Source organism: Sapajus apella, unplaced genomic scaffold (assembly GCF_009761245.1).
Source record: "Sapajus apella isolate SASKATOON/1434 unplaced genomic scaffold, GSC_monkey_1.0 scaffold16, whole genome shotgun sequence".
In the NCBI taxonomy this organism is placed as follows: domain Eukaryota; kingdom Metazoa; phylum Chordata; class Mammalia; order Primates; family Cebidae; genus Sapajus; species Sapajus apella.
This window is the reverse complement of record NW_022436956.1, coordinates 9,296,400-9,311,751: the sequence shown is the minus strand read 5'-3', so window position 1 is coordinate 9,311,751 and position 15,352 is coordinate 9,296,400. Positions and strand designations below refer to the sequence as shown.

Genomic DNA, 15,352 nt, shown 5'->3' with positions numbered 1-15,352 from the left:
GGAGCCTGAGGCAGGAGAATCACTTGAACCCGGGAAGTAGAAGTTGCAGTGAGCCAAGATTGTACCATTTCACTCCAGCCTGGGCAACAGAGTGAGACTCCATCTCAAAAAAAAAAAAAAATCAACACAGCACTCTGAATTTCTTAGGGAAATAGGAAGATTGCCATAGATGGAAGAGAAGTTGAATGTATGTTTTCTTCTTTTGGCTTTATGGCTAGCTCTGAAGCAGCTAAGTGGTCAGAAATAGGAGAGGAAGTGAGTCATAGCAAATTGAACTGCTGGAAGAAAAAGCTCAGGTGAACTGGACAACTTGTTGTTTTCATACTTAGCAAACCAAACTGGGTAGACTTAGGCCTGAAAGAACTACTACTATAATAAATGTTCCCATATCCATCTCTACATGTTATTGTCATAAGAGGACATCTGACATCCACAGAGGGTTTCAAGTTGGTGAGAAAGCATTCCCAAATGCAACAGCACACAGGCTTTTAAAGTTGTCATTACACAAAAACTTGGAAGTCACTTGTATCATCTTTGTTCTCTAAAGCACTATTCCCAATAGTTTTACTACTTCTCTCGACTGTCAGCCATGTAACTTGTACTTTTTTCCCAGATGAATTAAATAATTTTTCCAAGCTGATTTTTGTTGGTTGACTTCCTGTCCATTTCCAGTCTCTCTAAGACTCTCAATTTCTCATTCCTTCCTGATGGGATCTCTCAGTTCGTTCATCTGTTAATTTCATCAGTGTCTTCTCTACTCTCTCTTACAAATTATCAAGGTTGATACTAAAAAGACCAGATTTAATGTCAATCCCTTTCCATGAAACTAGCCAAGCAACTAATAAGCCACATTTGATTACACATCCAGAACTGCATTACTGCCTTCTGAATTTAGGAGAGGAGAAGAGAAGGATAGAAAGCTTTTGAGTTATTATTTTTTTGAATTAAAATCTGTTTAACTCTTGAAATGCCCAAATGGCACAAGGATTTCTTGATTAGGTCTTTGGTGTAAGGAACTGGCTCTCTGCAAAGCTGCATTAAATATGCTTCTTTCTAGGTGTTCATAGTGAGCTTTACATATTACTCTTAAAAACTGCAAAGGGGTCAGTCATGGTAGCTCACACCCATAATCCCAGCACATTGGGAGGCCGAGATGGGAAGATCACATGAAGCCAGGAGTTCGAGACCAGCCTAGTCAACATGGCAAAACCCTGTCTCTAATAAAAATATAAAAAATTAGCTGGGCATGGTGGCACACGCTGGTAAAATCCCAGCTACTAGGGAAGTTGAGGCATGAGAATTGTTGAACTCAGGAGGTGGCGACTGCAGTGAGCCAAGATTGCAGCATTGTATTCCAGCCTGGGTATCGGAGTCAGACTCCGTCTCAAAGAAACAAAAGAAAACCAAAAGAAACTAAAAAGGATTCAAGGTAATGGAACACAGTGAGGCAAGCAGTCATTTACAGTATGTCACAAGAGCTGCAGAATCAAGTAGAACTTTCCACAGATCCACACAGTCCTCTCGCCTGTTCTCAACTTTTCACATTACTATTCTCGTTTACATAAGAAAGAGGCAAAGTTTTCTTTCCAGATGTTATTATTAAAACAGATGGGTGATAAAAGGGTCAAAGGTAGGCAATGTCTTGTTTTTTAAAAGTTCACTCCAAGAAATATGGTTAAGTTTACAACTGAGAAGGCAGAGAAAAAAGAACCTGGAATGGCAGCACAGGGCGGGTAAGAGTCCATACGGAAAAGGCCCCACCCAAGACTTCTTCAGTTCTTCATATCTGTGGAATAAGGAAGGCGAGTTGCAGAGGCACCACCAGATCGCAGAGGGCTTCCCCCAAAAGTACACTGTGGGGTAGAAGTTCCTCTTCATCTCCTGCAATGCTTTCTGCCTCAATGGCTACACCCAGACACCTAGACATCATCCTCAACTGCTTCCTCCACTGGCCTCTTCAACCAATCTAGCCTCCAAACTGCATCCAGAGTGTTCTTAAAAACCCGAATTCCATCACAGTGTCGTCCTGCTTAAAGACATGCCCTAGCTCTGTGTGATCTGATATCACTCACCGTTTAATTCTGACTCCTCCAGTTACTAGGTTTCTGCTATGTTGGCCTTCTTTAAGTTCTTTGAGGATTCAGGCATTCTGTTTTAGAGATTGTGTATAAATGGTTCCCTTTGCCTGGAAAGCTCTAAACCTATCTCCTTTCTGTGGACCAATTTTAAATCTTCAGAGCTCAGAAAATGCCACTGGCTTAGAGAGAGTTTGCTTTCCTCTCTAACACATCTTTTACTTTTTTTCTCTAACTTTCTCTCACTTGCTTTCCTCTCTAACACAGTCTTTACTTTTTCTTTAAAGCATCCAGATTTAATTACATACTCATTTTTATGATTTATGTCTTGTCTTTTTTTTTTTTTTTTTTTTGAGATAGAGTCTTGCTCTCTCGCCCAGCTGGCGTGCAATGGTGTGGTCTCAGTTCACTGCAACTTCCACCTCCCAGGTTCAAGTGATTCTCCTGCCTCATCGTCCTCTGTAGCTGGGACTACAGGTGCCTGCCACCACACCTGGCTAATTTTTTTTTGTATTTTTAGTAGGAAAAGAGTTTCACCACGTTGGCCAGGCTGGTCTCAAACTACTGACCTCAGGTGATCTGCCCGCCTTGGCTTCCGAAAAGTGCTGGGATTACAGATGTGAGCCACTGCACCTGGATGATTTATGTCATTTCTTTGATTTTTTTTTTTGAGACGGAGTTTCACGCATGTTACCCAGGCTGGAGTGCAATGGCGCGATCTTGGCTCACCGCAACCTCCGCCTCCTGGGTTCAGGCAATTCTCCTGCCTCAGCCTCCTGAGTAGCTGGGATTACAGGCACACACCACTATGCCCAGCTAATTTTTTGTATTTTTAGTAGAGACGGGGTTTCACCATGTTGACCAGGATGGTCTTGATCTCTTGACCTCGTGATCCACCCGCCTCGGCCTCCCAAAGTGCTGGGATTACAGGCTTGAGCCACCGCGCCCGGCGATTTATGTCATTTCTTAAAAGACATGTCTCTCCTATCAAACTCTAAGCTCCACGAACGCAGGAGCAATGCCTGTTATGTTCACTGCTGTATCACCAGCACCTAGTTTGGTGCTTGACCCACTACAGACCTGCACAAACATTTGTTGAAGGAATGAATGAAGAAATGCTCTTTTTCTTTTTTACTCTCCTTATTTTATCATTCTTCTTTTCCCATATCTGTTATTCTTTGAAGATATATCAAAGGAGTAAGAAAAAGTAATAAAAGATATGACATCTTATAAAAAATAAAAAGAATGTCCAATCACTTTAAATGCATACAAAATAAAAGCAAACAAACACATCAAATAAATATATAAAAATAATCAATCTGCCAAGGATATTGTCTCCTTTGGTGTCTCATCTGTTTTAGGTTCTATTACTTGGATAGAACTTAAAATGGTCCTAAATCTGTATCATAGTTCCAATCTACCCCCTGAACCCAAGACCGGCATTTTCATCTTTCTCCTCGACTTAAGGTAACAACTCATACTTCAACTCCAAAACCAAATTCATCACCTTGTCATGATGTATCATTTTATTAAGTTTCTTATTTCTATGACTACCACCCCGGTCATTCATGTTGGAAACTTCTTATGCATCTGGAATCTTCTGTTTTTCTAGATCCCTATCAGTCAAGGGCCAAGTCCTGAAGACTCCACCACTACAGTCTCACTTATCCCTTCCTCGTCGTCCCCATTCCCTCATGAAGGCTGAGGGCTTTGTTATACCATTGTCTCACTGGTCCCTTCCCTCCATTCCCTCCTGTGCTCTGCCATCTTTCTTCACATCTAAACACATCTCTGAACAGATCATTCCCATTCTCAATAAACTTCACCAAAATTATGCTGCTGCTACCCTAGTGTTTCTCAACATGTAAGCCATGTCTCCTTTCGATTAATATAAAAATAGCATACCCTCGTATACATAGACATTATAGAGATTTTTTTTCTATTATTTAAATATAAAATTATAAAACTCAATGTGCTTCTTCAAACTCTACTCACTGTATCTCTACCTCTGTCTGAGAATCACTATTGTTAAACTATGGACTCTCTGAAGGCAGGGCCTAGGCCTGTACCCAGTACATGACAGGCACTCAATAAAGGGCCTTGTTTATTCTATGAACTTGCTCATTTAATAAATAATATTTAATAGGACTATTATTAATAACATTTAATAGGACTTGTTTATTAAATAAACTACTAAACACTGACATTCAGGGTTATCCATATCAGCTCAGTCCAGTGTTTCAGTTTTAATATCCTACTATTCTCTAGTTGTACTTCACAGCCAGTCAAATTATTCCAGTGGTTCTCAAAGCATGGTGCCAGGACCACCAGCATCACTACTATCTGGGAACTCATCAGAAATGCACATTCTCAGGCCCCACCCTAGACCTGCAGAATCGGAAACTCTAGGAGTAGGGCCTAGAAATTTGTGTTTTCATTAAGTGTTTCAAGTGATGTACACTAAAGTTTGAGAACCACTGGAGTCACCTATTCATTCTTACATAAACATTATCCTACTTCCACAACTGTTCTTACATTCCTTCTACATGGAAACACCTCAGAACCTATTCCAGTGCCTGGGTAGTGCTCAGTAAATGTTTGTGTTGTTTTGTTTGACTGAATAGCCAAAAACTCTATGAGGCCCACTTGATAGCCCTCATACAGCTTAACTGAAATCATGCTTCTTTTAATGTTTACACTATTTCAGCTGACATTCAGGAATGGAAACTTATTCCTAATAACAATGTCAATATTCTAAAAGCATAAATTAATTACAATTTTGTATATTTTGAGAGTAAAACACATATCATCTACCTCTCAGCATTCACAGCTTTTTACAAATTTTGTCATTTGTAAGATCTTAAGAGGAGATACCTGTTCTCAATTTAAACGTGAAAAGACTTAAAAATCTTTAAATTTAATAGTTCCAATTTTCCAGAGCTGAAGGTAGGTACTTATTGATACTTATCCATCCAATTATTAAGTGTCAAAATCATACAATTGCTCCTGGGATCCAGGTGAGACACTGGCTAACCTTGGAGGCAATGCAGGCAATAAAGACTTTCCCTAAACAGGTAGATCCTCATGAAGAAGAAAACTTAAACCAAGAAGAAAAAGAATCTGGTGTTCCAAGCTGAAGATAACTCACCTAAATTCCCAGGTAACAGCAAAACCCACATACATGAAATGCAGTAAGTTATTAACTTGAAAATTAATAGAAATCTAATTGTCCATGGAATTAAAGGAAATAAAAACTACTTATAATTAAAAACTTTCAAATACAAAAATACTACATGTGTGCACACACACACTACATATACAAATAGCCACAAATCCAAGGTCAATTAAATGGCAGAGATCATATAAGTCCTTCTAAGGAAATGGGATGTATTTTTGATATTAAGATGATACTTCATCATAAAAACATGATTGGTAGGAAACTGCCAGAGACTACAGTCAGATTATGTTGGGAGCAATCTTATATTAGACAATTTTCCCTTTTTTGGTTAAGGAAATAGCTTCAGAAACATTATGTAACTTTCCCACGATCACAGGTTTAAGCCATGGCAAAGCCCAGGTCTACTTATTCTTAGATCGGAGAGCCTGTTGTTATACCAGTCTAACGTCCAGGGAGAATCAAGATCTACTGATGACCAAGAACCATAAAAGAAAACACATTATATATTTAAGCAAAACCATTTGTAACTAAATCTATCTGATCACTCGCCCGGTACATGAACCATCTTTACCAGATCTTTAGCATGTTGCCTACCAAACTATGGTAAAGTTCATGAAAAGCTCAGAACAAAAATGTGGTTTCAATGTTATGAACATTTTCAAGACCAGGGTCATATAGAATTTAAATAGGAACAAGTAAACCTTAGTACACAAAACAGGCAGATGGCTCTTTTACAGACACCCTGAAATAGATTAAGTAAATGATAACAAAAAATCTCCAAGAAGCTTTGTTGCTTTTGTTCTGCAACTCTCAAAACCCAGGCTGAAACAATGTACTTTTAATTCAGTGGTTGGCCTGGTCCTTCAAGTTTTGTTTTCAATAACTCCCAGAAACAACTCTTAACCTGTTAATCCATTTTAAATATATAGGTCAAATATCATTTCAATAATATAATATCTAAACTCCAACCCATACTCCAGCTATTTATCTACTAACTATGATACAATCTTTTTGGTTGTAGAGTTTTAGAACCGAAAAGGAAGGACTTTTGACACCATGTAATCCAATATCATCATTATGTAAAAGAAAGAACTAAGATTTCTGGAACAACTGTAACACAACAAAAAGCTTGGCAATCCTTTGGAATTAATATATAGACAGGTAGAAGGAAATTGCTGAATATCCTATGTGTTAAATCCACATTGCTCTACACATTTCTATCTTGTTTGAAATATTGTGAGTACATATCACTTTTAAAATTAAAATACAAAATTCAAAGCAAGGTTTTGCTACTTAATTTTCTTAAGATTTTAAGAATTAAAAAAAAAAACACTGGATAATCTGGTAGGAAAATTTCAGTAATATTACTATGAAAAAACATTCCTATATACAGAGGTTTCCTTCCCCCAACACTCAGACATACTGCCATTCATCCTCATAACATCCCATAACACAGAGTAGAAAATAAAAGGTAAGAAAAGATAAAGTCTTTATAACAGAGAATGACTCTAATTTAAAATTTTAAAAAACATGAAGCCTCTATAATAACATTTCAGAGACAAACAGAGCCTTTAAGATTGTTTCTACATAGCTAAAGAAACCAAGGCACAAAAAGATAAAAATTGTAAAGCAGAGGCAAAAAATGAGGAATAGCCTTAAACTTAAGACTGCGAATCCTGAACTTGACATCTTAGGTAAAATTCCAAGAACTTCCATTGATGAAGGGAAAAATAAAAGAATGCATATGCCTTATTCACAACAACTTGTGCAGACACATTATTAACATACCTATTGTTGTTTCGACAATTTCGGCAGTTAACACACTCCAGAGGGTCAATCTGAGGCACGGCTGTGTACATTCCACCACCCTGGACAGGAAGGAGGGTGAGAGAAAAAGAAACGAAGAATGAATGCTGAAGGTGCCCACATACCAGTAGCCAAATAATCACAAATATGTAAGTCATGTCAACCATAAGAGAGCACACGGTACGTTCTAACCGACTCCTAGAGCAATGTCATGCTGAGTATCATTGACCATATTCACAAAGGAGACTTTTACGCTATATTAAACTGTACTCCAAAAACTTAACTGCCATGTTTTTCTATGTATTTCTTTACCAGACAAAGGCAAATGAATGAAGGGAAAAGTTTAGTCACTTTGCTTTAAATCTAGCGGACTCAAAATACATTATATGTTACAGCCTCTGTTCATTTTTTCCTTTCCCGGCAGTCAGGGAAGAAATTCATGGGATGCCAACTGGAAAGACAGGGTGTAAAACCTATGTGAATGATGTCACATGATAAAGTCATCTTCACTTTCCTGTAATTATTTTGATTAGGTCTGTTCACTTGACTACACTGAGTTTTAAAGCATGATATATTTTTCCAGATGGAGTAGATCTTTAGCTAGCAATGACTTGGAAGGGGTGTGTTAATATTTGGATGTTGCTTTTGGCGGAAACTGCCCAGCAATTAAGAAAAATGCCCAGATTAACACATACCTCATTGTAAAATGTTCACTTGACAGATAGGACAGCAAGGTTCTTCAAAAATGAAATCAAAAATTAAAGTAGCCTGATAGTCGGAGGCAGAATTCTGCTTTCAGATGAAAAACAGCAAAACTGAATTTGATGAGGGTGGGAGAGGCTGTCACACTGCACCCAAACCCAAAACAGGCCTTCAAGGTTAGGAAAAGTTCATGCAATTGTTTTTCCTAGAATACTTTCCATTTCCATTCATTTCATAACAGCAGCCTGAGTCTAAGCAAACCAAAAGTGCTGAAAATTTCCTTCAGTGTTTCTGATCCAAGCAGCAACAAGAATTACTATGAAAATATCGAGAGAAAGAACTCTCCTATACTATATTCCATCTGAGGGCAAACCTGAAAGGCTCAGAAAACGGAGTTAACAACCTGCAGGGTTACGTGCTTCTCTGAGTCCCTAAACATGTTAAAGTTAGTGCAATGATTTTTAGCACTGTTAAAATTTCTCTATTTCCCCCACCCAGAAGAGTTAGAAAACGAAGTTTAGAATCATAAATAATTTCTGAAATTGTACACTGAATGGGGCGCCTATTATTTAAATAGAAATTCATTGTTCAAAAAACCAAAGTTCCGTGTTCAAACACTAAAGCAAACACTAGCCTTTTTTCTTCTTATGGAAACAGCATGTGCTATGCAAACATTAATGCTCTCTCCTTCAGTTTTCTTGGACAATGTTAGTAGTTTGGACTAGGAATGGTGACAAAAAAGAGTTTAGAAAGTTTGAACACATGCTATGTCTTTCCACACAAAATAATGAAATCATTATTCTCTTTTAGTAATGAGATGCATTAAAGCAAATTAATATTTCTTCCATAACACACAAAAGCTACGTCATATGAAAGCTACAAAATTTCTAGCTCTAAAATACAAGTATATATTAGTTTTGTTCTCCAAATAGATTTTAACAAATCTTTAATAAACTGAAGATGGGGGGAACCTCTAAGCTTCTTCAAATTGTAGCACATTGTGGGTCATGGTAAATTTATTTGTAATCAGAACAATGACAGAAATTGAATGCTTAATTTGATCAATTAAACAAATTAACTATTTGATTAAAAGTAATATAAATGTGCATTCAAACAATATAATAAATCAAACTTTCTAGTGCAGAGAATCCCAGCGTAAGTCTAAAATATGCTAGTCATACTCATTTTGAAAATTAATGATATCAACTAGTTACCTCTGAAATAAGGTTGTCTTAAGGTTTTATCACTCTTTGTGGCTAAAGAATACTAACACAGTAAAATGTAAAGAGCTTAGCAGCCAAAAATGGAAAAAAAAAAAAAAAAAAGAAAGATAAAAGCTTACCAGCCACAGCAACAAAACATATTGGGCAAAACAAACAAAAGAAGCCCTTGAAAGGTTGGAAGTCACAATCTGGTGGCCTGCAGAGATGTTTGGCATGGCCTAAGTAAGTTTTCAAAAATTTGAATTAGGTGCCAGCATGTAAAAATATGTCAATTTCACCTGGATTTACAGAGGTTTTGAAAAATCAGAAAATTTGGCAACACTAGGCCCTCAGCCCATGACAACTGAGAGTGTCAAACTGCAGCTGCTTCTTGAAGACATTGCCTGTGCTGTCCAGGTGGCCATCGCCTCCAGGGCTACCACCTCACTCCCAGCTGCTGCACTCAATTTCCTGATCTGCCTGACTCTTCTAAGCATTTGTGTTTTCAAGACCCTGCTCTCAATAAATCAAATTTAAAGTATTTGGTCTGGTCTATGTCCAGTGGTATTTCCATTTCATCTATAAAGAACAACTTCCAGTCTGTTCATTGCTAGTATTCCACTTTCAGTGTTAAATAATTTTAAAATGAAACTAAACTGATGAATATAACTATTACCTGACAGTAGAAAACAACTTACTAAGACTATTCTGGATCAAAGGGCTGCCAGTGATCGATGTTGTCTCCATTCAAGGGAACCTGTGAGGTTTCTATATTGAACAAAACCAAGCATGCTGTCCCTGTTCTGGTACTTGGCACCCTGAAGGACAGAGGGGCTTTTATTTATAGTCAGGTCTCTTACATTCACTAGATGATGAGGATGTTCAAAATCCCTGTGTGTCCTGGTTAGAGTGTTGGTGTGCCCAGAGTAAAGCCCTCCATTTAAGCTGCCATTTACAATTCCATTGACTCCATTGGGGACCTTATGGTGAAGGTGGGAATAGCCACTGCTGAGACCGCCATTGGTTAGAAAGCATCCGTGAACATTTCCATTTATCCGACTTGCTCCTGAGAGAGTGGTATATTCTACCATCTGTCCATTAATATCTGATCCTTGGTAGAGATATCCTGGTGGGTCATATTCTGTTAAAAGAGAAAAAAAAGCCACACACACACACACACACACACACACACACACACACACAGTAAGACACTAAAAAAGGACAATCTTCTTGCTTAAAAGAACTTATTGAAAAAACCCCTTAGAAACTACAAATAGACTAAAATAAAAACATTTTAAAAAATGTTCACTTAAAGCCTACTTGTAAGACATGCTTTAATAAAGTTACTGCTATTACTTTCCTTAGAGTGTAGAGATAGCTGTGAACTCTGAGTTAATTATGATTGTTAATGGGAAGAAAAATTAACTAGGGAAAAATTACTCAAAAGAGAATGAAAATATTGGGCAAGCTGAACAATCAGAGTACTGGGAAAAAATGCTTAAACTCCTATATATTATACCTCAAAGTGCTAAAACAAAAACTGTATAAAACAATAACAAAAGACTAGCTTTAGGTGGGATATTTCAAGTAGCAATAGACAACTCTGTTAAGTAAAAGGATGGAGTTGTATATACAGTCACTGACCATTCATATAGCTCCTTAGTCATGATAGCCAAATTGAAAGGTGTGGAGTACCAAAGGCAAAAGGTGATTTGATTTTCTTTTATTAAAAGCATATAAATGACTGCCTTGAAACTCTGATTTCCAGAGGCACACCTCCCAGACATATTTAGAAAAAGTAAAATACCTCTTGGAAGCTACAGTATCTAAACTGTACAGGACTTGTTGTCAGAGTTTGGATAAATTTTTCGAAGGCATGAGAGCTTGCCAAGACTGGATTAGGTGTCCCTCCTTTCCTTAGCTGCCCATGTTACTGTACTCTCTCGCCCAGGTGTAATCTCAGTATACCTGTTTGTGTCCCACTACACACTTTGAGAGGGCAGACATGGTGTTTATTTTATTTACCATTACACCACCACTGTCTAGAACAGTGCCTGGTATATAGAATGAATCACTGAATGAACACCACTGTTAAGAATTTTCCATTTTTAAACATATTATCAGGTCACAATGTAGGATGACTTTAATCAGATTAATACTGCTCGGATGACCAGAATAATACTTCTCTTTTAATGATTCAACATGCACTCACACAATGAAAGGCAATGGCATTAAAACCATTTAGAAAATCAAATTATCACCATCCTTTTCAGCCTGATGCAGCCACCATCTCTTCCCCAATCTCTTGGAAGGCACCATTCAATACAAACAGAGCACTTTCTTCCCCCAGAACTAGTAACTAAAAGGTGACCGTGCATGAGAACTGGCTAACAGCCACTGGAATTGCCTGCTGGGGTCCTCCCTCACTTTTCTTTCATTTCCTTATTCTGGAGCCAAAGGGAAAACCAAAAAAACTTCCTCCCACCAAAGACTAAACACTCTGCTTGATTTGATTATCCTATTTTATAATAGCTGAGATAATAGGAAAAGTAAGATGGTGAGGTGAAGAGATTTGAAGGAAGAGAAAAGAGAAAGGGGGCTCTATTTCACTGTTATTTCAAAGCAGTGCCATCATTCACGTTCAAGCACACATAGTCCTAGACACACTGCAGGGAGAGGATGCCACTCTGGAGCAATCTTGAGTCCGTTAGGTGTAGAAACAGGGCTATATTATCCTCATTGGTTAAGTGTCATTCACTGACAGTAACTTGGAAGTTTTCACTACCTGCCTTTTCATTATGGCTTTCCTATTCCCTGTTGACAAGCTCTGCACCAGTGTGAAGGTGTTCCTACAGCAATTCCAGAGCTCAGGCTTCAAATATGCATCCTCTTTGGTGGTCCAACAAAGCTGGAGTTTCCCAGCAGTAAGTCAGCTATTTACTCAGAGACCTGCTTAGTTTTGGCTTTGGTGTTTATGTCTGCTGGGCAATTTAATTTGATGCTCCACTTACTCTGGCTGACAGCTAAAATGGTTTTAAAGTCATCCCCTCTGAATGAAGAGTATCTAATGTGTTTCATACCATGACACTAACACACAGAAGTGTTAGAAATCAATATTTATTCTGACAATATTTGTCTACTCATCTTTAGAAAAAGAGAAGGAAATACTTATGAGTGACTTACTCTGTATGGTATTCTGCTGGCGATTCTTCCATAGGCACATGGCAATGAAAACCATAAGAATGAGGACCATGACGCCCAGCACACAACCAACGATCAGATATAACATGTCACTGCTTCTGGCAGGGCTGGTTGCAGGCCCCACATTGCCTCCACTTCCCAAAGAATTTGGAGGGGTACTCAAGTCTTTGACAGGATATTCAGAAGCTCCAGGAACACGTTTCACTAGTGGAAGTACAAAGGAAAACATGACGTCAGAGTGAACACAGACTCTATGAAATGGTTTACTCTCTGAAGGAGGTCTGGTTAGGAATGCAAGCCAGTCTGTTTACACTTGTTACTGAGATGATCTGACCACCAATGAGTCACAAAGAGAGCTCCAAAGTTTAAAAACCTGGTGTGCCGAAGTTTTAGTCCACAAAATTTTAGAGAAATCCTAAGAGCAGAGGAACATATGTGCTTGGTCTAACCCAAACTGCTATATGATTATCTGCTTAATTGTACTTGGAGAAGACGCCCAAAGAGTTGAAGTAAAAGTATTTCCCCAGAACTTTAGGAGGCCGAGGCAGGTGGCTCACGAGGTCAAGAGATCGAGACTATCCTGGTCAACATGGTGAAACCCCGTCTCTACTAAAAATACAAAAAAATTAGCTGGGCATGGTGGTGCATGCCTGTAATCCCAGCTACTCAGGAGGCTGAGGCAGGAGAATTGCCTGAACCCAGGAGGCGGAGGTTGCGGTGAGCCGAGATCGCGCCATTGCACTCCAGCCTGGGTAACATGAGTGAAACTCCGTCTCAAAAAAAAAAAAAAAAAAAAGTATTTCCACTTATGGGTGGAACAAAAACTCCTCTCTGTCAGATATATTTTAAGCTAAACAAGACTCAGAATTATATATTTTATGCTTCTACCATGTGTATAAAAATGACTACCAATATTAGAAAGCATGGCTTTGGACTATTAGAACAATGACATTCCCAAACCTCACATATAATATTAAGCATTCCAAAAACAAAGACTTTGGAGTCCATGTAGGTGCAGTGCTTTTACCAGATGCATCAGTATTCTGGGTAACAGCAATAATGAAAGCTATAACAGGTGGGACTCAAACCTCATTCTCTCATCCCCAAATTGTATGGTCTTAAGTCTCTAAATGTCACAAAAAAGCAGTAGAGCAAAGTGGTTGGCAGCTAGTCCTTGGAAGCACATAGCCTATATTTACACCTCACCTCCACTTATCATTAGCTGTATGACTTTTACCTCCAAAGGCTCAGTATTTATTTATTTATTTATGAATGAGACAGACTCTCGCCCTGTTGCCCAGGCTGGAGTGCAGTGGTGCGATCTCGGCTCCCTGCAGCCTCCGTCTCCCGGGTTCCAGTGATTCTCCTGCCTCACCCTCCCAGGTAGCTGGGATTACAGGCACATGTCACCATGCCAGAATAATTTTTGTTTTGTATTTTTAGTAGAGATGGGGTTTCTAATACACCACTCTCTCAGGAGCAAGTCAGATAAATGGAAATGCTTACGGCCACCAAGTTGGCTGGGCTGGTCTCAAACTCCTGACCTCAAGTGATCCGCCCACCTCAGCCTCTCAGAGTGCTGGGATTACAGGCATGAGTCACATGCCAGGCCAGTTTTTACATTTTGAAATGGAGATATTAATAAGAGCTCTATCAATTATCTGGTGGTATTGAAGGGTAAATGAGTTAGGCCATGGAAGGCACTCGGCTCAGGGTGGTGGTCGATTGCTGTTATTATCGGTTACTATACTGAATTTCCTGTTATGGTCCCAGCAAACACAGAAGCAAAGCAGCTTTTTAAAAATCTACTCAACAAACAACATTAACTTGGGGTTCCATTTTCTAGCAGCATCAACTACACAGAACAGAGCTGGGAATGAGAAAAGAAGTCATATTTCAAGAGAAGGAGTTCTCTCCTATTGAAAGCTGGATGAACACTTGGCAAAGATGCTAAAGGAAATTTCTATTTGAGGTGGTATGTTAGATTATACAATTCTATGTCCTGGCCTACCCTACAGTAAACAAAAGAGTTTCAGAGGCACAATGGATGTTCCATATCATACATTAAAGATCATGATTACTCAAAGGGAAGTCCTTCAGGTTTAATCAGTCTTTATTTATTCTTATTTCATTTGTAATTCTACCAAGCTTCATGATCTGGTTTCCAACCCCTTGCTAAAGTTAAAAGACCAAGGACAGATGGCTTGCATTGAAGGGTGAGCGAAATCCATTAACACTGATAGGAAGAGACAGTTATCAGCCTGAAATGAGAAAGGTGAGATGAAAAACAGAGAAACCAAAAAACTAAAAGAAACATCATGGTAGTCTCTGATCTTCAGTGGGAAGGGAAAACGGCCAGCCTTCGGTGCTTCTGTCATCCCTGAAGACCTTCCTGAATTACTCAAGATAAAACCATCATTGTTCACAAGAACCTAGAGTCATTTTTTTAAAGTTGAAGAATACATGAGATCTTCCATCTCAACAGGCTGGGAATTATATAATACACAATTACATAAAAATCATTCAGTATGAATAGTTCACACTTCTAAGAAAGTGTTTCGTTTTTCACTGATCTGAAAGTCTGTAGGTAGAAACTTTTCTTTCCCTACCAATGTCAGAAAATAAGGTAGACTACTGTAAACACAGCTATATTATTATAAATAACAGTTATAACTATGTTTTGCCTGGCTAGATTCTTAAATGACCTGGGGACAGAGATGATACATTTCATTTTTATTTAATTTTACTCCAAGTATCTCATTAGCAGATCACAGTGTCTGGTACAAAAAGGCACTCAAATACATGCTAAACAAATGAAACTCAAGGTAACTCTAAAGCTGTGTGGATATATGTTTAAATATGGACTTAAGATGTGAGTATTGCAGCAGTGACACACATGATTTAGAATTTAAAAGCTGGAACTAAGCCTTGGCTTTATCATTCAATCTTCCGGAGCCTCCATTTCCTCATTTTAAAAAAAATCTACTTTTTCATGTCCTCACTTTTAAAAAGGAATAAGAAGATCACCTGTAGCAGACACTGATGGCTCCACAGCCTTTTTCATGTTATCAGAGCTCCAATTTTGTTTGGGTGTCTACCTCAACCCCACAGAACTCTGGAGTAAATCTCATCAATGGTTTGTGGGTGGCATGTGGCTGAATTCTGGCCAATGAGACATGTGGGAAGAT

At 38.5% G+C, this 15,352-nt stretch overlaps 1 protein-coding gene across 3 annotated transcripts in view; it reads right to left on the bottom strand.

Annotated features, from left to right (window-relative positions):
• Nucleotides 1-15,352, bottom strand: part of CDON (cell adhesion associated, oncogene regulated) — a 99,821-nt gene that overhangs the window by 9,287 nt on the left and 75,182 nt on the right. For all 3 annotated transcript variants that reach the window (XM_032285020.1, XM_032285022.1, XM_032285021.1), the window contains exons 16-18: nt 12,147-12,368; nt 9,824-10,104; nt 7,042-7,121 (exon numbers count right to left, since the gene is read on the bottom strand). In XM_032285020.1, coding sequence (XP_032140911.1) covers nt 7,042-7,121; nt 9,824-10,104; nt 12,147-12,368 — 583 coding nt within the window. The remainder of the gene's footprint in view (nt 1-7,041; nt 7,122-9,823; nt 10,105-12,146; nt 12,369-15,352) is intronic.